This window comes from Melozone crissalis, unplaced genomic scaffold, assembly GCF_028551555.1.
Source record: "Melozone crissalis strain CALT ecotype California unplaced genomic scaffold, PUWL_Pcris_2 ptg000018l_1, whole genome shotgun sequence".
Classification (NCBI taxonomy): domain Eukaryota; kingdom Metazoa; phylum Chordata; class Aves; order Passeriformes; family Passerellidae; genus Melozone; species Melozone crissalis.
The window spans coordinates 30074146-30098180 of record NW_026535796.1 but is presented as its reverse complement, the minus strand read 5'-3'; the positions used below and the strand labels follow the sequence as shown (position 1 = coordinate 30098180).

Below are 24035 nucleotides of genomic sequence, written 5' to 3'. Positions count from 1 at the left end.
AAAACACAGGCTTATGGTGAGATTTCTGGGTCCTGGATTCCAAAGATGGCTGGGCATCAGCTAGAAAACTACAGTAAGATTATTGTTTGTTTATGTTAAAACTAAAAAATGATTGAGAGACATACTTTCCTCTTGTTAAGATAGAATTTAAACTGATCACAAAATACATTAAAGAAAATCCCTCCAATGGATATTTTCTCATGACCAGTGAGTTCGATAATGAAAATTTGTAAGAGTGGAAGTAATTCCCAGTGACAAAGTGACAAAGCAACGTCCTCCAGCTGGACCACCTAAGCAGCAGGAGAAACGAGGTGAAATTCCCGGAGGAGTTTCAGCCGACCTTGTCTGAAAGACACAGAATTCCTCCTTGACTTGGGATTCCATACCGATTTGGGATCACAGCTTACACTGATGAAACCCAGGAGTAACAACTTTTGCAAGCGTCGGGTTCGAAGAACGCTCGATATAAAGGGCGTGTTCCTGTAACTGTCCTGTGTAGCGCCCGGGGGCCCTCCCAGGGAAGTACGGACGTGGATGCCTGAGGGGCGGACTGGAAATCAGAGGCCATGGCAGACACTGATCACAGCCAGGTACAAATCCCAGCAGTGCCAGCTGAGCTCCCTTCACAAAGCATCACCAGGAGGGATCTTTTGTTGCTGTTTCTGGTGGGGCAACACGGACCGCGAGCCCCCGGCTGCGCCCCCCTAGCGCAGAGCCGCTCATCGCGCGAAGGCTGCGGAGCCTCGGAGCGCCCCGGGCCGGTGACTCTGTCCCCTCCGGCACCGCGACCTCTCGCCCCGGGGCGGTGACTCTGTCCCCTCTGGCATTGCGGAGCCTCGGAGCGCCCCGGGGCGGTGACTCTGTCCCCTCCGGCACCTCGCCCCGGGCCGCTCCCGCCTCCTCCCGGCCGCCGCGGGCGCTCGATGGCTCCGGGCCCGATTGCACAGTCCTGAGCACCGGAGTCGCCCTCACACTCCTCCTCCTCCTCCCTTTCCTCCCCCCTCCCCGCCGGCGGGCGGCGGCAGCTCGGGCGCAGGACCCGCCGCCCCCCGCGCTGGAGGAGGGCGGGCGGACGGACGGGGCCGAGCCCGCAGAGCGGCGCGGGAGCGCTGCGGCCGGCAGGTACCGCGGGCTGCGGGAGGCCGGGGGCAGCAGGGGCTGTGTGAAGGGGCAGCAGGGCCGAGCGCAGCTGGGAGTCCTGCGGGGCTGCGCTTGCCCGAGGCCTGCGCCCGAAAAGTGCTGGATCACCCCCGGAGGCACCGGGTGGGTCGGTGGGCGTCACACGCACAGGCAGCTCTAAAGCCGGCGGCCGGGCGGCTCCTGCAGCCCAGCCCAGCCCGTGCTGTCGCGTCCCGTTCCCCGGGGCTGCGGGGCAGCGCTCAGCCCCGGCAGAGAAGGAAAGGGACGGGAGGGACGGGAGGGAAGGGAGGGAGGGGGGCGGCCAGGCGGGCGCCGCCCGGGTGTCGCGGGGAGCGGCGGCGGAGCGGCCGTGCCGCCGGGCCCGGTGGGCGAGCGGGGGTGTTTGCCCTGTGCGGGGCCGATGGATCCTGAGGCTCCGGCAGGGGGTTGGTATTCGCTTGTACCGAGGTATTTCGGGGTCTGGTTTTATATTTTCTTATAAAGCTTGGTAATTAAGAATATTGGGCATTCTGATGTCTGGATATGTTATCGTAGGCTTTTGCAGTTTGAATTCCTGGTTGTCTGCATAGGACAACGACTAAGTTTACACCATCTAACTGGTAAAAACCTTGCACAGGCATGTAAAATGCGTAAAGTTGCATTCGTGTTGACATTTTTGAATGTGGGAAAGAGTAATAGGTGTTGTACATTTAGTTAAGTATAGAGTTTGAGATATGGGTGGAAGGATGATAGAAGATGAGGAAGGCTGATAAAAGTTGAGTCCAGCTCTGTGTTTCTATGAGTGAAGTTGGATATGTTTTGAATTTTAGATTCATTAATTGTAGTGATTCTTTGAGTTTGGGGTTTGATTTAGTATGATTAGGTGTTTGCAGTTGTGACCATGAGCTGTACATTTATTTTTGTCTCACATGCCAGAAATATTTTCCCTGTCTGCAGAAATAGTCAAGGTATATTGTATGCTTTCGTGTTTTGCTACAGGATATGTAATAGTCTCAGTCCATGTATGAAGTAACAGTTGAGACATAGAAGATAGATTACTTCTGGTTGTGTGATGAATGGAGTTTGCATTTCTTTTCCTGATGGTTTGACACAGTGAAAAGGAGGTGGGGGGAGGAAGCCAGTTTACTGTTACACTAAGTCTAGCCATACACTGAAAACTTGTGCTTGATTATTGAACATAGGATTGTTTTTGTCGTCAGTAAAATATCTGACTTATTGACTTGTTCATGATGTTGTATGTGAACACATCAAAAACCTTATTAATCAAAGCAGGATGATCTGTTTTAAGATTCAGAACAGCCTAACGAGAAACACCTTCTCACAAAAACAGTTTTAGATTGCAGGACATTTATTTTATTCAGCTTTTACTTGTATTTACTGGGTTCAGGTAGCAGAACCTTTAGAAAGACACACAGTATATATATATATATCTACATTGCAGACCAAAAAGGCTTTGAACCTCCAGGCAGTTACATTTTTGAGCTGTTTTGGAGTTTTCTTTGGGGAACAGCCACATAAAATACCTAGAGAATGAAGCATTGCAGTGAGGTATGTCAGTGATTTGTGCCCGGATAGTGATGTCTGATCTGCCAAACAAGTCTCCTGCAGAGTTTGCATCTGTGAGGGCTTCTGCTGCTGCTGCTAAATTTCTGTGTTGGTGTTTCGGTGCAGTTGAAGTCCAATCATAGTAAAAGCTATAGTGATTTTCAGGAAAAATAAGTATCCTTTTCTGGGTTTTCACTATATATTCAACAAAAATTGCCTGTGGCCTAATTTAATGCTAAGCTAGACTGGATTCAGCATTTACCTTAACAGAAGATTGGTGGCTCAAATCAGCCTGCATAATCCATATGCATCACCTACTGTAAGTCAATTTAACATTTTAACAAATAATTTCATTTCCTGAAACTTCTGTCATTGTGACAAAAAGCCCCCCAAGCAAACAACAAACCCCACCCTGTCAGCATACTTAGTGTGATATATTTTGTGTATATTAAATAAACAATATTGTCTACAACATTTACAGGACTAAAGCTATGTTCAGACATATATTGAAATTGTTATATATTATTGTTAGCAGGTGGATGTTTATACTTCTGTGGTTTTTATGCACTTGCATTGCTATCACACCAGGTTTCAAATCTGCAAAGAAATAAACACGAAGCATTCTATGCATTTTTATTCAGACTGAAGCTAGTTACTGCTTTTTGAAGTTTACTTAGTCCAGTTTTGGGGAAAAGGAAAATGTTTTAAACTCACTTTGTCAGTATCAGATAGGATACTGTGACTATTAGAAGCACTGGTTAATTATTTGTATGCAATTTGCCTGGTTGACTGTAAACAAAATAATGTTCTGAGGTCCCTGTAATGGAGCCAAGTTCATCTCTTGACTCTAACTTTCAGAAATGAACCTAAATAATATTCAAGAGTTGTAAGGGCCAGGGAGGTCAGAGTGTGCCAGTAGTGCCCACTGTGGAGCTCAGGAAATAGTTGTTTATATTTCTCAGTAACTGAATGTTGCTGTTTCTTGGTTTCCTCGAATAATTCTTCTCATGTGGAGATAAAAATAATTCTTCTCACATGGAGATAATAAGAAACATGAAAGCAAAGTGTATGTACTTTTTAACACTATGAATGAACATCTTCCAACTGTTTTAAAAAATATCTTTAATATTTTGCATTGCTAAAACAGCTATTGCAGTTTCAGGCACTTTGTTCAGGGTATTTTTTTTCTCTAATTGTGTCAAGCTTTGTCCTCAAAACTTCACAGAAATCATTCCGCATTCTTAGAAGACATTGTCTTGTCGTTTCTTTCACACTTCAGCAAATGTATATTGTGTTGTAGTGCTTATCAATGTCACTGTTATGTGTGAGGATTGTGGGTGGTCACATTCTTTGAGTGAATATTTCTAAAACTGGGAAGCCCAGAGCAAGAATTCTGGTAGATTTCACATAGGTCTTTGTTGCCTTTAAGCTTTATTGCTCTTTCAGATACAGGGTAAGTCCTCCAAAACTTGGAAATCAAAAACATTCGATAAGCGTTTTGGTAGGAAAACCAGTCATTTGGAACTGTTCCTGTGGGAGTAGACATGTGCTTTGTGTGGGCATCATTATTCACAAAACAGCAAAATACAGCCCCTTTGTTTTGCAACACAAATGGCAGTAGCTGAGAAGTTAACAAGAATTCTGTTTGGGCTGCATGATATTTGTTCTTTAGTACAGCCTGAAACGCTGTGGGAACACTGCAAGACCTACATATGTGGAGCATGCAATACATGGAGATGTACTTGGGTTGCATCTTTAACAAGTCCCTGCAAAAATGCTAACGAATTTTCAGTGAGACAACACACACATAGCATTCCTGTGGCAAATTTCTTCATCCAAGGCAATATTAAGAGGAAAGACTGAAAAAAGTATCTTGTTGCAACATCTATGATTTCAGAGTCATGTTTCTTAACAGAATAATTGCATACAAAAATATAATGTAAAGGGAAGTTGTCCTAGTCTGAAATCTTCAGCACTAACTAGAGGAAGTGGTTCTGCTATCATCTGTTATTTTTTGTTGCTCATAGTCAGACAGATTCTTAATTGCTTTTTGCTGTTGGGGATAAGCATGTGATGCAAATGTGTACATATTTTTATTTAAGAAGGAAGATGTGTGAGATTAACTGAGTTCCACTATAGTGTAGAATATGCAATAAAACATTGGAGTACTCAACTGTGAGATTTATTTGCTGTGTTTTTCACATGCTAATGCACTCATGATTTGATATTAAGAGTTATAGTTCTGCTTGATTTAAAAGCCTTAAAATTTTGAACCTTCTCCTCTGTGGCCTGGTATTCTTTTCCGTGTGCTCTCTGAGTTGTGGTCTTGTGATGACTTTCTCTTGTGGCTTGTTCTTGCAAACTGCTGTCAGACGTCACTGTTGGTCCATCTTCTCTGTGCTTGGCTTCAAATTTCTCTGCTGCTGCCCTATGTAACGTAACACATCAAAATACCTGGCATTTTTATGGCTCTGTATTAATTATTGCATGAAAAGCATTTGTCAGTTTGATGCCAAGGGTAATTTGGCTCAAATTGATGAGACCAATGAGTGACAAATTCAGGTGTGTGTGTGTATGCATTGAAAGACTGGGCTCTGGTTTCGTAAGTTGTTCTTAAAGCTCTTCATGAAGTATTTAATCAGTCAGTGTTTCTGCTAAAGAAGCAGTCTTAAGGGGAGTTAAATTTCTCTTTGTCTCTTTCTCCTCTCTCTTCTTATCTTGGTGCTGCAATTCCTACATTTGTTTGTATGTTTCTTTGAAAATACATAAAATACATACAAGAAAGCAGTAAAAGGGGACATGAAAATCGCATTTTTTGGGGGTTTTTTTGTTTTGTTTTTTTGTTTGTTTGTTTGGTTGGTTTTTTTTGGTTGAATGAAAGGCTGAGAGTCATAAGCAGTACTGAACATAAAACATGTACAGAGGGGTCACTGTTTTGTTGGGAGCAGCAGTTACCTGCTCTTGCTTCATGTAGCTCTGTGGAGCAAAAAATTAAAGCTTGTGTATATAGAAAAAAAGGTGCAAGTCAGTTGAATGGTGGAGATCCTGCCACACAAAGGATGTGGCAGTACTGATTCACTTACACTAATGCTCTTATTTAGCTTTGCCTTCTCTAACTGAAGATTCTGAGGCAGATTTTGCCTCTGTGAGTTAGTTGGTAATAGGCTGTAGAAGTCAGTAAGTAAAGAAAGGCTGCTCTGTCTTCCCAGTAATTATAAACATATTTATGAGTTGAATATTCCCACTCCAATATATTTCCAGTGTCTAAACTCCCAACTCGTTTAAACTGAAATTTTAGTTCTTTTTTATTCCCTATGAAATTACTGAGATTCTGAAATTGTTGTTTATGTAAATCAGATTATTTCTGTGTGTGCTGTAAATTGCCTGGGCCATATCTCCCATTTGAAGTTGCTGGAGTTTGAACCTGCACTTTTTGCCTTCTCCAGACCTGAGTGCCTCTTTATTTTCGCCTGCTAGCATAAACAGTACACTGTAACTATTGGATTTTGGTCTGTGTTTCATTCATGAGTAGCTGCGTTTGGCCGGTTCTTGAAGGTTTTTCCGCCCAGCTGCCAAAGCCCATCATACTCAGTTTCTCTTGTCGGAATTAAGTCCAAGGGGGCTGGGCAGGAGTTTTGTTTATGTTTGGAAGACACTGAACGGGTACGTGCAAAGGTGTAACAAAGGTTTGAGCCTCGGTGTCTCTCCGTGCCGTCAGCTCACATGCACTGCTAACGATCATCCCATTAAACTTTTAAACAGTGCTGCAGGAGTTACATTGATCTCAGCTGTTAATAGTGGCTGGAATTAAACGTGTTAGGCTGGAAGGCTTTCTCTGGAACGTGTTGGTTCACTTGTTAGGCAGATGATGATAAATCTTGCTTTCTGAAGACAAGAACGTGGATTTGAAGTCAGTTAAAATACCACTGGCTGTGCAGGGAGGGTCATCTTGAAGCTAGCAAGTGTGCTTCAGCTCTGTTTTTCAGCAGTGGGATGGTTATGGCATTGGTTGTGTAGTCAGCCCAATGGCAGCTGTTGTGAAAACACTGGTGGTTATTATTACTGGTCATTCTTCATCTTAATCATTACTATTATTCATTATTGGTTTTTTACTGTTACTCATTACTGTCAATGAGTAACAGGGTAGTTTCTTAGAGGAATACTATGCACTTGTGTCTCTGCTAGATTAGTCATTGGTAGAAAATTGAATCCACAGGTTTATTGCCTTATATCAGATTTAGTGCAGAATTATGTTAATACTTTTGAAATTAGAAAGATATAAATAACTGTTACTAAGGTAAGTTAAGTGGCACTTTATTTTCTTCACTACAACGTGGGCATAAATGACTTAGACCCTCATCTAGATTGTGCATTAGATCCTGACCTGAGCCTCATGCTCAGAGAACTGAGGTTGATCAGATTTCTCTTTGAGCAGCACTTGTTCCTATGAAAGAGAGATGAACTGGTGGATCAGCAATTAAATGTAAAAAATTCTAAAAGAAAAGAAATTTGTAAGTACAAACTTGGTCTGTGGAATAGTTTCTTGTGTCACTCTTCATTGAAATAATGAGTCATAATTTAAAGGCTGATTTTAGTGAGAGATCAGTTAGGAGTTTGCTTTATTGCAGATTACTTTTTTTTGGTACTTCTTATTTTTTTGTGCATAAGCAAAATAGGCCAAGAGTTGGAAGAAAGAGGAAGAGTGAAATTCATTAAGTTTCCGTTACTGCTCATAGCTTTTTTATTGCTAATGTTACAGTTTTTGATTTAGACTTGATACACAGCAAACTATGGTCTGCTTCCCTCATCTTTTAAAGCCTGAGGAGATTACCTAGCTTGGAAGGAGCTTGATCCACATAATGGATCTCTTTGGGTTTTGTACTCTGTTATAACTTTATCATGGGTGGTCTATGGGTTCTCATATTGAAGGACAATAGCTAAAGGCAGCTACTCATATCAGTCTTGCCCTGGATGAGTCACCTTTTATTTAAAAACTACAGGTCCCTTTTTTCTCATTGTGGTTGGTCAGAAATTTCAACAATACTGTTGCCTTTTAATGCTTGATGCACCCTGTATTCCTTTCAATTTCCAGCTAATGTTTGCTCCAAGAGCTTTTCTGAGCTCTTTTCTGACCCGTCTTGAACAATCCTGCTTGTCAAGTTGGCAGTTGATAAATGAAAAAAAATTTTTAGTAGTAAGTAGGAACATTATTCTGCCTTGGCCAATAAATCTTTGTGCCAGTTTTGTAGCGTAGTATAAATGTAAAATAAACTTAGCTCACAGGAAAAAAAAGGAGGAGTTTTTGATTGATCTGTTCTTGTAGTACTGAGGGGAAGGTGATTCTTGTAATTACTTCAGTTACCTAAAGACAAAATTAAAAGGGTAGTGCATCATGTTGGTTGGCAAATGAAGATTTCATCAGGCATATGAGCCTTTTTAGTTTGGTTGATGGCATAGCATACATCTCATTTAATTATCTTTCACATTTTTTCCCCAGATTTCTTTTTCATATTGAGAAGCACCAAAATTATATCACTGGGGGTAAAGCACTATCAAATAATTCAGCATTTCTAAACACGGGTTTCTTGTAAGTAGAGGTGCATCTTTATGTGCTCAGGTTGTGCTTGCATTGATTTCCTGGGCCTGAGGATGGCCAAGCAGCTCCCGTTGCTGTCAGAACATTCAGGCTTTCCTGGTGCTTGCCCAGCCCAGAGCTTGGCTGTGCCACACCTCCAGTTAGAGCAGAGTCCCACCGTGTCTGGACGCTGTAGCTTTGGGTTTGATGTTTTCTTCTTAGCAATTGCCTGGACACATCTTGTATACATAACAAGGACATATTATTAATCCAATGCAGCTCGTTCCCAAATTCTGTGCCTGTGTTCAGCTGTGCACTGTGAGCACTGTGCCTTTTGCTCTGTTCTCTGCAAAACCGTGTGCTGCAGGAGAACTTAATGCCCTACATTCCTGCCCTGCTTCTCCCAAGTTTGTATGCATGTGCCCTTCTTTTATCATCACTTTTGAAACTTCATGGGTGTCCCTGGTGTGCAGGCTTACAGCTTATTGAAGGGAATAAGTGTTTGAAATAAGTTTTTTGCATAGGGTAGGGAGCATGCTGCTTTCTATACAGGTTTGTGGAATTGAGGTTTGCTTGTTGATCAGCAGTGGAAAGATCAGGTCTGGGATTTTTAATTTTTTTTTTTCTGCATGGACAGTTCTGATTCTACAAAACTAATCCTTGCACAGTAAGCAGACAGCCTTTTGATTCAGTCCTAATAGTCTTTTTTTTGAGAAACAGTAGTGTTTCTGGTCATGTTAGCATGTGTTCATTATAAAGATCAGCAACTACACCAGAACATTTTTTTCTTTTAAAGAAAAAATATTTAGGCTAAAAATAAATAAATTTATATTGGTTTTATAAATGTGTGCTTAAACAATTGGAGTGTTTCATTTAGAAACAAGTTACAATAATAACTTGAGATGGTGTTGCTTAGGGCTTTGTCCAGTCAAGTGTTAGAAGCCCCTGAGGTTTCTGCAGTGTCTCAACACTGGTCCCTGTGGCTGATAATCCTTACAGTGAAAATCTTTTTTTCTGTCAAGAGGGAAGCTTTCTTGTATTAATTATGAAGTAGAGAATCTGTCTTCATCCACTTGGTCACCTACTCTTTTGAAGGCTGTGAGGTCACCTTGAACCTTTTCTTCAGCAGGCTGAACACTGGTTCACCAGGCAAAAAGAAGTTTGGATTACTCTGATATCTACATGCGCTTTTTATTTGTTTTCAGCATTAGTCTTTTGAAGAGTGATTGAAAAGTGTATGCTTTTAAAATAACATGCAACTTATATTTTATGTCCTACCAGAATAAGTTCAAGTTGAATGAGTTTTGAAAGGATATGTTTTTGCCTGTGAATTCTAGTATTAAAATTATATCTGGAGGCTAGGAAAATGGGTTGATAATCCTCATGTCATGTATAGATAGTATTGTACATGAAATTTTCAGAACAGTTGAATCACCTTTGCCAGTTCTGCTGGTTGTTGGATAATCTTTCTAGAAAATTATTATGGTTATAATGCTGTTTGAACTTACTTTTTACTGGTTTAGAATTAAACTGAGTTAACAAAACAGAAATGAGAAAGGTGGTTTCAGTAGTTAAATTACCCCAGTTGTATGGTGTATATGGTGGGTCTGTTGATTTTAAATGTAGTATATAAAGAGCTAATAATATTCATGGAGGTCCAGTCTTTTTTTGTGAGCTATTACTTAATAAACATTGCTGGTATTGCAAGACTTTGAAATTCTTGTTTTCTGTAGAAACATTTGTATCTTATGTGCTTTCATTCCTAACATTGATTTTTATATTAATTATTTTCCTAGAAAACTGAATTCTTAACATCCATTATACAAAAGCCTGGAGCAGCAGAGAGACAATTTTTACAATGAGGACAAATTATCTGCTAGGTGAGTTAAATGCCAATGTCTGACAACAGACTGATCTTTTCAGTTAGGGAAAACAACTGTGAATTGAGTAATTTGCTGTGGTTGTAGGTAGTTTTGACATGGTAGATATTTGAACAGGCCTTGGCTAGGGGAAAAAAGGAGCATTTGTGACTTATACATGTCATTTTCATGCTAAGCAGTGATGAAACTCTACACTTAATCCTACTTTTTTGTGGTAGGTTTAAAAAATGTGAGGATAGAGCTAAATTCTGTGAGTGTTGTAGGAGTGAGATGACCAATAAATTGTGAACTTCTATGTACCTAGGCAGAAAAAATATGTAGAGGCATAATGTGCTATGTATACTTAGATCTACTTGCCATTTTATAGTGTGATGCCTTGTCAAGCTGCTTGGTATTTCAGGTAGATTTGAAATGACAGTTCATGATGATAAATGTGAATAATTTTTTTGTGAGTAAATTTTATATTAAAATGTGTAGCAAGTGGTAAAGGTAATCTTCTGCTCTGTGTTTGATGACAGCCTGAGTACTGAATTATTTACCAATGCTTTGTATTGCCCATCTACTACTTGAGGGATCACTTTACACTATAGTATTGTTACTGCATAGGAAAAACTGTGTTCAGCAGTCTTAGTGACCTCTGAAAAGGATAATTTGCTTGGGAGTTTAAAAGATGGTTGACATTTTACCAGAATCTCCCTGACTATTTTTATATGTGAAGCCTACAGAATATTCTGTTTTATATTTTGAGACTATATGGCATTTAGATATTGGGGGGGGAGGGGGGGGGGAGATATCATTAGAAGTATTTTCCATATATATAATTTCCTTTCTATGTTAGGCTTTCCTTTGAAATTTTAATTTTAGTAAGTCAAACATTAATATTATATATGATGTGATTTTTATTAACTTTTTTTTTCCTGTTTAGGTGTTCAAACTTCTGATATGCCAGATATTAATGAGGAAGAAAACTGATTGATGCAGTTTTGAGAGTTCATTGGATTTTTTTTCATTCCGCTCTGTTGGGAGATTTGAGGAAAATTTCAAGGAATGGAGTTAGCTCACAGTTTACTACTTAATGAAGAAGCATATAACCAGCTTGGTGAATTTCAAAAAGTGGAGTTCATTTTTGAATGGTTACAGTTTTTGGAAAAACTTTTACCAGTGACTAGCAGAGTAAGTGTAATAAGACTTGAGAAGAAAAGCCCATCTTTTATTATTTTGTTTTAAATCAAAGAGCAGCCTGCAATGTTATGTGCCTCATGCCTTGTATGTACAAGGAGTAAAAGTATATTCAGTGTTAGGATTAACTTTCTAAATGTTATAAGTTCTTGGTCAAAGCCCTTCTAACAACAGAGCCACTTGTCTAATGAAAGGAATTTTAATTCTTTTTATTTAATTATTTTTAACTCCTATTACTACTGCAAGATTTTGCAGACCCAATATGAAGAATGTCAGTAATGCTTCCACCTAGTGTTGCACAATTATTTGATGCTTCTCTACCAAGCAGGAATGTAACATCTTTCTCTTTGTTGTTTTGGTTTTTTTTTTCAATTTTCCTAGTTAAATGATAAAAGATGAATTTCCAGCTAACTCTCCAATTGTTTGATTCACTGTTTGTTATATATTGAGTAGGTTATGTAGACATGAAAGAATAAACTAACTAACATAATGCTATTTAAGGGTTGTTATTTGTGATGGAAATACATAAATGAAAAACAGTGCCAGGTTCTTTTTTTTTAAAGAGTATTAAAAAATGTATATAAGACTGGATAATTGTTTAAGGGAAGTTCTTTCTTTTCTAATGCTCAAGTTCTTGAAACTCAGCTTCTTCTTTAAAGTTCTTTGCTGCTAAACTTACTATTATCTATGAATTCTTTTATTTTAAAGCAGGCATTAAAAAAAGAACGAAAAGGCAGCTTTGTTGGTGAAAGATTTAAGCATTGACATGCCACAGGGAAAATACACTTGAAACACTACTAGCAATAATTATGCTCTGAAAAAAGTGTTGGGTTTTTAAGAATAAAATATTTGCATACTAGAAATGTCTTTTTTTAAGTATAAAAATGCAATAAAATGTTCATTTGGAGTTCAGAATGTCATTATCAAAATGGTAGTAATGAAAAGTAAAGATAATTTGAATTATCATCTGTAACTAACATTTAAATTTAACTGAACTTTAACTGGTTACTGATTTTATTTCCAGGCTGACATAAGGGAAAACCAGAAGAAACTGGTTGAACAATTGACTTCTTTATTAAACAATTCACCAGGACCTCCTACCAGACGGCTTCTTGCCAAGAATTTAGCTGTACTGTATAGCACTGGAGACACTTTTTCTGTTTACCAAACAATTGACAAATGCAATGAACTCATTCGGAGTAAAGATGACTCACCAAGTTACCTGCCTACAAAACTGTAAGTCTGTTTGTACCCTCAAGCTTCAGATCCAGTGGCAATGAGGCAGGTGTAAGGGGTGAGATGCATCTGTGTTCACTGCCACAAAATATGTAATAAAACAAAGATTGTGCTGGTAGTCCATGTTGTATGTGAGCATCAGGAACCAAAAGGGTAGAAGATACCTGGTGATCTTCAGCCAGACAAATGAAAATCAGGCCAGGGAGAATACCCACAATGGATAACAGAGTTATGAGATGACAGGTGCTTCAAAAAGAAGGAAAAGGTAATAATAGTGCTGAGAAGAGCAGTAAAACAGACAAGCACAACTGCAGGTATAAAAGACAGGTGCTGAGTACACTTCTTTATTCTTTATTCGGGTGGGAAACTGGATATAGTTAAAAACATCTGAGATGTTCGTAACTAAATACTGAAGGCCTAACCAACAGAGCAGAGAAACATGAACGGCTACTTCTGAATGTGAAGCCAAATTTTTATGTGCAGAAATGTTATGAATAACCTTCATTCCCAAAATTATGCACATCTTTCACTATACTGAAGCAAATTAAAGATGAAGGTAATAAATATGAGATAGAAGGTAGTAAAGGTAGATAAACATCCTTTTGCATTAATGATATGGTATTGAAAGCAGAGCAGGATCTCTCTTCCTCCTTTACCTTGGATGCTAAACTTGTTTCTGACAACACAAGTAAAGATTCCTGAAAATAGATTTTGCAAGGAGTAAGTTGTATTTTCTTATACCTTTTTTTTTTGTTTCGTTCTTGTTCCAGTTGGTCTCTTGTACAGTCTTTTGAGTAAGGAATAAGTTTGCTGTAAAGGATCTTAGTCTTGCAAAGTGAATTACTACTATACTACATTCTTAACAATGGTGTGCATTAACATTAGAGTTGAATTGTAGTGTGGGACAGAGCTCTGCAGGTCTTCCCACTTCAGCTGTGATGTGCCCCTGGATGAAGTGGGTGATGTCAGTACAGCAAGGAGGGATGGGGGAGGCTGTTGGCAGTAAAGCAGAAATGGGAGATGATCAAAGCCAGAATGCTGAGTAGTAGCTGGGGGAGAGGGAGAGAGGTGGCAGTGTACACCAACTGTTCCTGGGTATGTAAGCAGTGGTAAGAAGAGGAAGAAAGAGGTGGAGAAAATGGTAATTTTAAATTATTATTTTCTTCAATAAAGTTTTGGTAAAGGGATTTCTGGTAGAACTGACACAGGGACAACAGGCTACAGAAAATAATTGGAGCTACAGAACTGTGTGTTGAGTAAAATCTTTCATCCTAGGGTGCAAATATGTTAAATACTTGGTGTTCAGTGTAGAAAAACTGCTTTTTTTGTTTTGTTTTGACCTTGATTAAAGTGTTGTCTTTGCCATCTGTCCACATTTAGCATGCATGCCCATGTTGTCTCGTAGCAACACTTCACCGTCAGCGTTCACAATATGTTGATACACCTGGAAACTCCTTTAAATACAGATTCCAGTGAATTGGTCTTTTATCTCATAGATTATCACTTTTCTTCTTTCCTATGTGTGGAAGATGAAAATGTTTTAGGCAAGCATTTTAAAAAAAGTCTTAGTTAGGTGCGCATCTGCTACTAAAACTCAGCATGATGTGAATGCTCTACCAAATCAGATAAACGGGTCATGCAGCATGAATGCAGCTTATTACTTTATTAAGGAGAGTACCTGTGACCATCAGATGCTCAATTTAGAAGGGAAATTGGAAAATTGTAATTTCATTGCCAGGCACACCATGAACAAAATTTAAATCCAAATTGTTGGTGTGTACTGAGTTGGATAAAAGCAATAAGAAAACCAGGTTTTTAATGAAAGTAATATTGTAGTATAATAAGAGATAAAGGATACTAGGTTTGTTTTTATTCCTGTGCATTTAGAGAATTACTGTAAATATTAAATATATTTTTTAAATTAAGAATGTATTCAGTATGAGAATTTAAGATTATATATGTGGAACTTGAATTCAGTTGCAGAAAAAGCAAAATGTTTGTTGAAGGGAATGCTCAGCAATGTCTACATATTTAAGTAGGTCTGGAAAAGAGCTGAAAGCTGATTAAGCATATAATTCTTTTTCTCTTTGTATTGAAGAAATTAATTGGTTATAGATCTGTCAATACAAAACCAGAGCGTTTTCATTAACTAATTATTCAAAGGATTAGGCACCTCTTTATTTTTCTTTTTTTTTTCTCAATATTAGCATTTTTTTGCCTTTGCTAAAGGAAAGGCCAGTGAGTGCCAGAATCTGTTTGTCAGGTGTTTTTCCTGAATGTTAAAATCAGAATCTGTCTACAATGAAAGGGACGTGGGTTTATAGTTTTATTTCCTTCAAGGTATTTCCTTATTACATACTGTGATACATAAATGACAGAATTGTAATTTCAGTCTGGTGTCAACCATCAATTTGTAAATAAACCTGTCCCTGACTACTTCTGGCAGCATCTGCTGCAGCATGACACAGGGCATGCTTAGTAAGAAATTAATGTTAAGGTTTAAAGGTGGATGTGAGAACTATTCCTCTTGCAGAATGTACTGGAAGGTTGTATTACCTGAATTCTTGTATTATCCCAGTTACTTTAGCAACCCTTGTGTCTGCATTTCTTCTAGAGGGTATGTGCCACATACAGACCATTTTTTTTCCCTTTTGATGATCCACTTACATTTTTGGGACATCCTCTTTAGCTATTTTGCTGTTTGCACATTGATTACTTCAGTCGTCTTAATCCCTTTCATCTCTTAGTGCATCCATTTTCACGCGTCTTTGGATTTGCTTTTGTTTTAGTGCTGCGGTGGTATGCTTGGGCTATTTATACAAAAAATTGGGAAGAATTTTGGGAAACAGTTTTACTGACACCGTTGGGAATGTGCTTAAAGCAATGAAGAATGCAGAGGTATTGGAACAGCATGTTTAAAAAATGAATGGAAAAATATAAGGATTTTTAGTGCTGGTAGCTGGACCAATGAATAAGAGAAAATGCATGATATCAAAGTACAAAAAAAAAATTGTGAAAAGTCAGATAAATATCAGTGTCTAAATTCTAAAGAAGTACTAGAGTTAATGGATTATGACTATAAAAGGATCGATCACAACTTTTCTTTCTCTGATTTCATGAAATTACTTGATAAATTAGAAATTTTAATTGCATTATTAATGAGAACATTTTTTCTATAGCTTGTACTTTTTGTTTTGGGCTTTATACTTGTAATTATTGCTTTTCAATAGAACATAGAATTACTATTTTCATTTGCTCATAAAATTTTGGGGTGAGTTATCTGCTTTAAGTTATTTCAGAATAAATAGATCTCTGAAAGACAGCCATTTCTTACCTATTTCAGTAGTTGGTGTTTTGAATTTCCAAGGAACTTAGGGTTACAAAACTTTAACATTTCTCTTTTTCATTTTTCAGTCTCAAGGTCGTTATGAAATCATGCTTAGTTTGCAAAATATATTAAATGGTTTAGGAGCTGCTGCTATCCCCTGTCACAGGGATATTTACAAAGCTGCCCGATCATGTTTGACAGATCGATCCATGGCTGTCCGCTGTGCTGCTGCTAAGGTAAACTGCTCCAATAGCTGTTGAAGTAGCTCCCTAAAACATTAAATTCTGTTTTAATGATCGATGAACACGGAGGTAAAAAGATTCTTTGCTTATGTGTGTTCCTTTGATATTAACTCGGCAGAAAAAATAAAAGTAATTTTACTGTGAAGTATTTTGTTAGGGAGAACTCAGTGTATTATGCAGCAAACTAAAATTTTTACTGAGTGCTTTTCCATGTCAAAACACTTTTGTTTCCCTTTTTTTGTGTAGTGTCTTCTTGAACTTCAAAATGAAGCAATATTTATGTGGAGTACGGACCTGGATAGTGTTGTTACCTTATGTTTTAAATCCTTTGAAGGTTCCAATTATGATGTACGATTAGCGGTTTCAAAACTTTTAGGTACAATATTGGCTAGAGCTCTAACATCCAAGCAGATAACAGGTAAAACATGTGCTTTCTTTGCTGATTCCTCATCTGTAAAAGTTTGTCAGATTATAAGAAGCTCTCAAGTTCTGTTGAAGCCTGAAGTAAAATCACATTTTGAGCTTCTTTTGACTGTTCATATCTCTAATTTCATCTTTTTTCTAACTTTTTTCTTGTGAAGTGCTGGTTTTTGGTTGTGTCTATCTATCTATCTATCTATCTATCATAATGAACAATGGAAAGTAGTTAGTAAAACTTTTTCTCCACTATGAAATTGCTGTTGTATGGAGAAAAATTAGTAACTTCAGGAATTGAAAAGCAAGATTAATTTAAGCAGTTTAGAAATAACTAAGATTTGAGGCAGTCTCTCTGTCAGACTAAAAAGTTAAGGATACCTTCAAGCTGTTTTTCTGCAGTAGTCGATACAACATCTGGATTGTCAATGGATAGCAGTATAAATATGATCAGAAGCAGAAATTAGCAGGCAGTTTTGTTCACACAACAGCTATGTAACAATGCTTGAGTTGACTGAAGCATCCTGGCACAAAGTTACCATCTCCAATACTTTGTGTGACTCAGACTGAGTGGTTTTAGTCTTAGAAGCCCCAAGGTAAATGTCTAACTGTAATCTAAGCAATGTATAACAGGATGCAGAATAAATGTGATTGAGACTGATTGTTCTGCTTTTAATGACAGCAGAGAAGGCCTTCAGTGCAACAACGAGCAAATGACAAAATGACATGCCTTTCAGCCCAACTTACTGTCTTTCAGAATCTTTGAGGCTGTGTATTTGCATTGTAGACTCCGAAGTCTTGGTTTACAAAGTATTTCCCCCAGAAATGTTTGGAGTGAATTACTGTGTTACAGAAAAAAAATCAGCACTTTTCTCAATAAAATAAAAAAAATATTCTGACCTCTTTATAGACTCATTAGTTTCCTTTAATCTATGTAAGCAATGTACTTGTTATTTCTAAGGCTCTAAGATAAGGTTATATAAGAAGCTTATAAATTATTTGGTTGGCTATTTCAAGGAGTTTTGTCCTTATTTTAGTTATTTTTAGTTAAAAAGGAGTTAGAGCTAAGTGGGGCAGAAGCTAGATGGGGACTAGAGGGGGCTGGGGGAGAGGTGGAGGGAGCAGTACATGAAGAAATTTGTACTCCTGAAATTTGTGCATTGCATCTGATAACCTGCTGATATTGAGGGGGTTCTGTTAATTTTTTTTTTCTGGACATCTTTATCTCCAATCCTCTCATTCCTTTTCTCATTTGAAGCCTTGAAAGAGAATGAAAAATGCAGTGAAAATCTTTGGAAAGTTTGCACAATGTGCTGTCATTGTGCTAAGTTTACACGTGCATATCCCAGCGTGGATTTTAAATGATCTTTCTATCAAGAAATAAAGCACTGGAATAAGAATTTGGGATGGATAATTTTCCTAAACACTTGAAAGCATATTTTATTTTTCTCACTCTTTTAGAGGACTATCTTAATGCTAAGGTGACTTGATATTTTTTTCTAAGAGGATCTGTAGCTGTGTCTTTACCTGGCTAAGTGTAGTAGGGGGGGATCTGCCCTGTCTGAGGTTTGGAATAGAGGTTGTGTTTGCTGCTAAGCTGTAATATGTAAGAACCAGGACTTCCATGAAGCTGTGGGTGGTAGGAGTAGACCTTACAGACCTTTTTTGCAGAGGCAGCATAGATGGTAAATACTGAGGAGGGTAAATGTAAATATGCACATTAAGTAATGGCTTCAACTACCTAAAGGTAGTTAAAGCAGAAAAACTTGAGAAATACTTTGTTTTGCTGGAGCACTGAGAGCTAAAATGTCCTAGTTTCTGTTGTGAAGTTATGCTCAAACAGTATTTGGATTTGATTGTGCTACTGAGTTTGTGCAAATTATTTTTACTAAAATTAAAAAAGTTGAAACTCTCCTTGTGAAATATGGTTTTTGAACTATTCCTCTAAAGATGTACATCTGTTCTTAGCCTCCACCAAGCACAACTTCCGCAGAGTCTCTTTGGAGGATGTGATGGAGCTATTGGGAACTGGATTTCTGCGTGGAAGTTGCGGATTTCTGCGAGCCAGTGGTGATATGTTGAAAGGGACCAGTTCAGTCAGCAGAGATGTTAGAGTTGGAGTCACCCAGGTTTGGATTACGTCAGTTATGATTTTCTGAGATTGCCAAACATTTGTATAATTGGTTTGCTCTGTATATATCTCTTCTTTCGTCCTTTTTTTGTGTTTGTAATGAAATGTATACATTTCAAAATAAGAATTTACATCTTGAGTCATGCTAGAAAGAAAAGAGACTTCTGATGTTGCGTATTGTTTACCCAAGAGTTTGACATTTTAAAAATTAAATATGTACTACTTGTGAAAGCTTCACATGATAGGAATTTCAAATGAGTGATATAAATACATTTTTTAACTTTAAAACTTATTTCCTTACATTTGAAAATTAAAGGGAGAAGTTACAAGAAATGTTTGAACTTGAAATAGTTTCCTGCTGTATAGGGAATTCCAAGTCTAGTTCTGAAAAGTTGTTTCTTCTTTGAGTAAGTACATGAAAAGTAAGGAAAAGAATTCAGTAGAAAAAACCAGCATCTGTTTTGCTGTGTTCCAGAATGCTCAAAGCATAGAATCTTGTAAAGTTAACAGGACTGAAGCCAGGCCATGTAGTGCCTGCTGGTAAAAACGGTACACATTTTTCAGATAATATCAGGTTGGCTTCATTCTGTAAATATCGTCTTAGATGTAAACATGCTGAATTGTAGATATTCAAATGTGAAACTTGTGACTCAAGACTAAAGGTCATGATGAACATTGATGCATGAGTAGGTGTGATTATTTTACTATGTTACAGTCCCACAGCTATATGAAAACCACCTTTGCCAGTAAGGCAGTTTGTCAGTACATTTCAACTTCTGTGCAAAAGATCTTTAAATTAGCTTGCATTACTGATACAAGCTGCCAGATTTTGCAGTGAAACAGCTAGAAGGTGCTACAAATTGTCTTCTGTGCTCAGGTCGTGCTGAGTGGAAGCATTAAATTTTGGCAGAGAGAACAGAAAAGCTAGGAAACAATAATACCTTGACAGCTATTTGCCTAGAAAATGCATGCCAGAGATTTCCAGAGTGTTCTACGTACATGGTAGTTTTATTAGTTTTCCAGGTATGTATCAGATATCTCAGTTGAATGTTTTGACTATTTGTCCTGGTTTTTGGAAGTTGTCTCCTTTTTCATATGTAGCTGTGCTAGATGGTACACTCAAACTGTACCAGAACAGTTTAAATAGTGCAATGTTTCTACAAAAAAAGGTTGAAAAATTGTGAATTATTTAGTGCTTGTGAATAGAAAACACATGCAGTTAAAAAATTTATTAATTAGTGAGTTGCAGCTTATTATGAATTTAAAAATAAGAAAGGCTCTGAAGATAACTTCTTACATATAGAGGATTTTAGATTTTTTCAAGCCAAGTTCAAGACAGAGTTTAACACGTGGCCACTCTTCACAAGTCTTTATCCTTGTAAATTCCTCAGGTTTCAAATCTGTAAAACCAGGGTAATGTACTGATGCATTATGAAGCCTAAGTAGTATTTGTCAAGAACAATAACCTGCTAACAGGATCTAATAGTATAATTATTTTGTCTACAATATTTCCCTTTCTTTTAAATGAGTAATTTTATTGTGAATGTTAGACAGAAGACAAAGCATGTATGAGGTAAATACAGAAATTGATTGATACAATCAGTAGTTGAAAGTAGATGGATATAAGCTGTAGCAGAAAGTTCCTTTTCTTTTGTGTGCTCATTTGCATATTCTCATTTTTTGTATTCTGTTTTTTTGATCTATTCATTAAAAGCATCCAACATATGCACATAGAAGGCAATTGTAGGGGAGCTTATTATGTGGTGAAATAAATGGTCTTGTGGTGATTAGGTTTGTAAAGTGATTCTGCATTCTTTCTCTTTGTGGTGACAGTCTTTTTATGGTACCTCCATTGCAAGGCAAACTATTAAAATTCATTGGGTTGAAGAACAGTGCTTGGGGGCTGCAAATATTCCCTGATTCAGACCCTTTAATAACCAAATTTTCTCTGGGTTATGGGTTATAGTTTTGTAATGTAGTAGTTCTCAAAATGCATTCATACATTAAATTTGGGGTTCATGTGCAGAATATTAAATAGCTGGAAGCTGTTGTTCAGTGGGAACAAATACAGTGTTTTACATAACAAGTGCCTGGGCAGGGTAAACTGCCATTTCTCACACTCTGGAATGAGATGACATGGGCAAGCAGCTTGAAATAACTTACCGTCAAAGCAGGCTGCAATATTACTAGTGCAGAATCACAGCATACACTGACTTGGAAGGGACCCATAATAGTTTTAATAGTAATTTAAATTATTTTTAAAAATTAAAGTAATACATAAATTAAAAAATATAGATATCTAAAAGTGAGAAAGTATGTGATTTATGGATGCATAAATTTCTGAATCATTTCAGTGTAGTGTTCTAGTTGTGGCAATGTGGAGATTAAAAAAAATAAGCATGTAGGATAATTAGCAGTGAATTTCCACGTATTTTGCTCTAAAGTATGTTTCTTTTGAAATCTCTTTCAGGCATATGTGGTATTTGTCTCTACTTTAGGAGCACAATGGCTTGAAAGGAACTTCTCTACCTTCCTATCTCATATTCTAGATCTTGTGTCTCAGTCTCACCCCAAGGCTGTTCAGAGTGCCACGGATGCCATCGGCTGTCGCCGCTGTGTTTCATTCATCCTTCGAGCTACAGTAGGAGGCCTGCTTGGGGAAAAGGCTCAGATTGCAGCTGCCAAGGAGATTTGTCAGGCCCTCTGGAAACTGAAGAAAGTTGTAGGTATGGGTCTAACAAGATTATCCATTCAGGCCTTTGTTTTTCCTTTTTTAAGTGATTGTCCAACTACCTAATACAGAATCCACAGAAATAGAATATATAGTGCTGATTTATTGCCATGATAATGTAGAGGGCTTTTGATGGACTGCTTTGTTTTTAGCTTGGGCTGGTTATTTGCTTGTGTGTGTCTGTGTGTACCCACATAAGTATATACAGATAGATTTTTTTTAATATTTCATTCCTGGCAAATAAAATTTTAACCATTACCAAATGAAATAATTGCAATAATAGTATACAGATGGTATTGTGAAGTAAGTTGGGTTGCCAGATAATGCATGTCTAGTCAGATCCTGCCTTTCTGTTCAGAGCAGTTGACACTACTGAAGGTTCAAAAAAGAAGCATTTGTTCCTAAATGACACATGAGCATTTCTCATGGAGAAAAAAGATCTCTTGCATGATAAGGTCTTGTACACTGCTTCCAGAAAAAGCCTCTAATCTTCCACCATTTTCCTTCTGGAGGAGAAGAAAGAGAATCCTGGACATAACCTGTTGTCCTCTGGTGTACATGTTGTATCTGATTTAAATATCTAAATGTTTTGTGTCTAAAGAGACATAATGATCTGTGTCTCAAGATATAAACCCTCAAAAAACATAATATTTTTCCCTCCTTCTTCATTCCATATCTCTGCCTTCCCACTTGCTTGATCTTGCAAGATTTCATTCTTTTCGTCCTACATTCATTCTTTTTTCCCTACAATGCAGTAAAATCTGGCCAGTTATATCAAAGTATGTCTTATTCAAGTTACTTTTGGCAGGGCAGACAATAGCACTCTTCTTGCTAGCTAGTGTTCCCTATGATGTAAAGATAAGTAATTTGGTATTTTCCATTTATCCACACAATTGCCCTCACAGATGTTACTACACCATTTTAGTAAAAGAAATGTACTTGTCTCAGTGAAGGTAACCCTTTATGAAAACAATAATAAAAGTGGTAAAAGCTCGTTTAGTAGTAAAAACAACTTCTCTTGGCAAAAAACTTTCTCCCATCTGTTTGTTTGATTTTGGTAATGATTTCATGGTGATTTTCTTTTATTGTGTTATCAGATGCTGCAATAAGTGATGGTAACTTGGAAACAAAAATTAATACAACAGATGTGACAGCGAGTCAGCATGTGCTTGTGTGTGCACTGCAGGAACTCGGAAGTCTCATTCATGGCTTAGGAACTACAGCAGCACCATTACTGCAAGACTCCAGTACAGGTACAAGCCCTGAATTATTTTGTGAATCAGAGTACAAATCAAATTTATATTTGTTTGTTCACTGTGATCTTCTTTGATTTCATATGGCTGTTCTTCTCGTGCTCAGTCTCCTAACCAGGATCGTCCATAGTTCTTGTATTATTTTCTGTTTTCTTCCAAGAAACTTAAAAAAAAAATGAGTGGGGGAGGAGGAGGAGGGAAAGTTGTCTGCTTTACATGCTGTAGGAGAATTTCAGACATTGCCCAAAGAGTTCTGTATCCTTCCTAACCTGTACAAGTATGTAAGTTTAAAAAAAAAAAATCTTCATTAAATTTTACTCCATTAAGTGTTGTATTTAAATTGCAGCACTTCATAATGTTTATAATAAAACTGATTGAGCTGGGTACCTTTATTGTTCTTATTTAGCTGTATCCATGGCATGGATTTCGGCTTCCTTACAGAAGCTTACAGATATTTTCTATGTATGTTGAGGGGTAACTGTGCAGTATGTTAGGTTTTCTCCATAATGTTGCTTTTCATCCAGGATAATTTTTTCTAAAAGGAGCTTAATTATTTAAATTTGTTAGAATTATTTTAAAATAATAGTACTTTTTCAAGAGAAGTATAGAAATTGGATCATGTTGTGTTTTCCAGTCCTGTGTATACATTTTTGCTTGTTTGACAATTTGCTTGCCTCTTCCTTAAGTGTGTTTGTGCATATTATTTTTCAGGTGTTCTGGAGGCAGTAATTTCTGTCATTCTTCATCCCAGCATTTCAGTTAGACTGACAGCAGGGTGGTGTTTGCGCTGTATTGCAGTAGCCCTGCCCTCTCATGTGTCCCTGCTGTTGGATCGTTGCATTGAACGCCTCAGTGCATTGAAATCCTGCCCAGAAGCAGTAACTGGCTATAGTTTTGCTGTGGCTGCTTTGCTGGGTGCAGTAAAATATTGTCCTTTAGGAATTCCACATGGAAAAGGGAAGGTATGATGTGAATACTTTTCATATAGTCTGTTCTTGTATTTTTTTGCAGTGGTATTTGCATATTTTCTTAGTGACATGATCACAATACCCAGTGATACTGATGAGATACTTTGGTTCCTCAAGAAGAGGACTTTGAAGCATACCATGACTCAAATAAGCAATTGTTTCTCTGACATGTATGAGGAGCAAAAAAATCCTGTTTCTTGGGAATGACTCTCAAGTGTACAGGTTAGTCAGTGCTTACAGCAGTAACTGCAGTTATCTTGAAAATCGTTGGTCAAGTCCAACAGATAGACACTTTTGTTTTGTTTTATAGAATATAACAGAAATCAGCTTCTTGCATCGACTCAGTCAAGATGCCAATCTCCTCAGTAGCACAGATAGAAGATGCTGTGCTCTGAAGTTTTAAGGATATGCAG

The 24035-nt window shown here is 37.7% G+C and overlaps 1 protein-coding gene across 4 annotated transcripts in view; it reads left to right on the top strand.

Moving 5' to 3' along the window:
* Nucleotides 1-1075: 1075 nt before the first annotated feature.
* HEATR5A (HEAT repeat containing 5A) overlaps nucleotides 1076-24035 on the top strand; it is a 63565-nt gene continuing 40605 nt past the window's right edge. For 3 of the 4 annotated variants that reach the window (XM_054275752.1, XM_054275751.1, XM_054275749.1), the window contains exons 1-11: nucleotides 1076-1122; nucleotides 10057-10140; nucleotides 11066-11313; nucleotides 12344-12555; nucleotides 15345-15453; nucleotides 15970-16119; nucleotides 16372-16543; nucleotides 18508-18668; nucleotides 21141-21396; nucleotides 22499-22654; nucleotides 23366-23616. In XM_054275752.1, coding sequence (XP_054131727.1) covers nucleotides 11188-11313; nucleotides 12344-12555; nucleotides 15345-15453; nucleotides 15970-16119; nucleotides 16372-16543; nucleotides 18508-18668; nucleotides 21141-21396; nucleotides 22499-22654; nucleotides 23366-23616 — 1593 coding nt within the window. In that variant the 5' untranslated portion in view covers nucleotides 1076-1122; nucleotides 10057-10140; nucleotides 11066-11187. Of the gene's footprint in view, nucleotides 1123-10056; nucleotides 10141-11065; nucleotides 11314-12343; nucleotides 12556-15344; nucleotides 15454-15969; nucleotides 16120-16371; nucleotides 16544-18507; nucleotides 18669-21140; nucleotides 21397-22498; nucleotides 22655-23365; nucleotides 23617-24035 lie in introns of those variants that run through there. The other variant, XM_054275753.1, reaches the window with a different exon arrangement.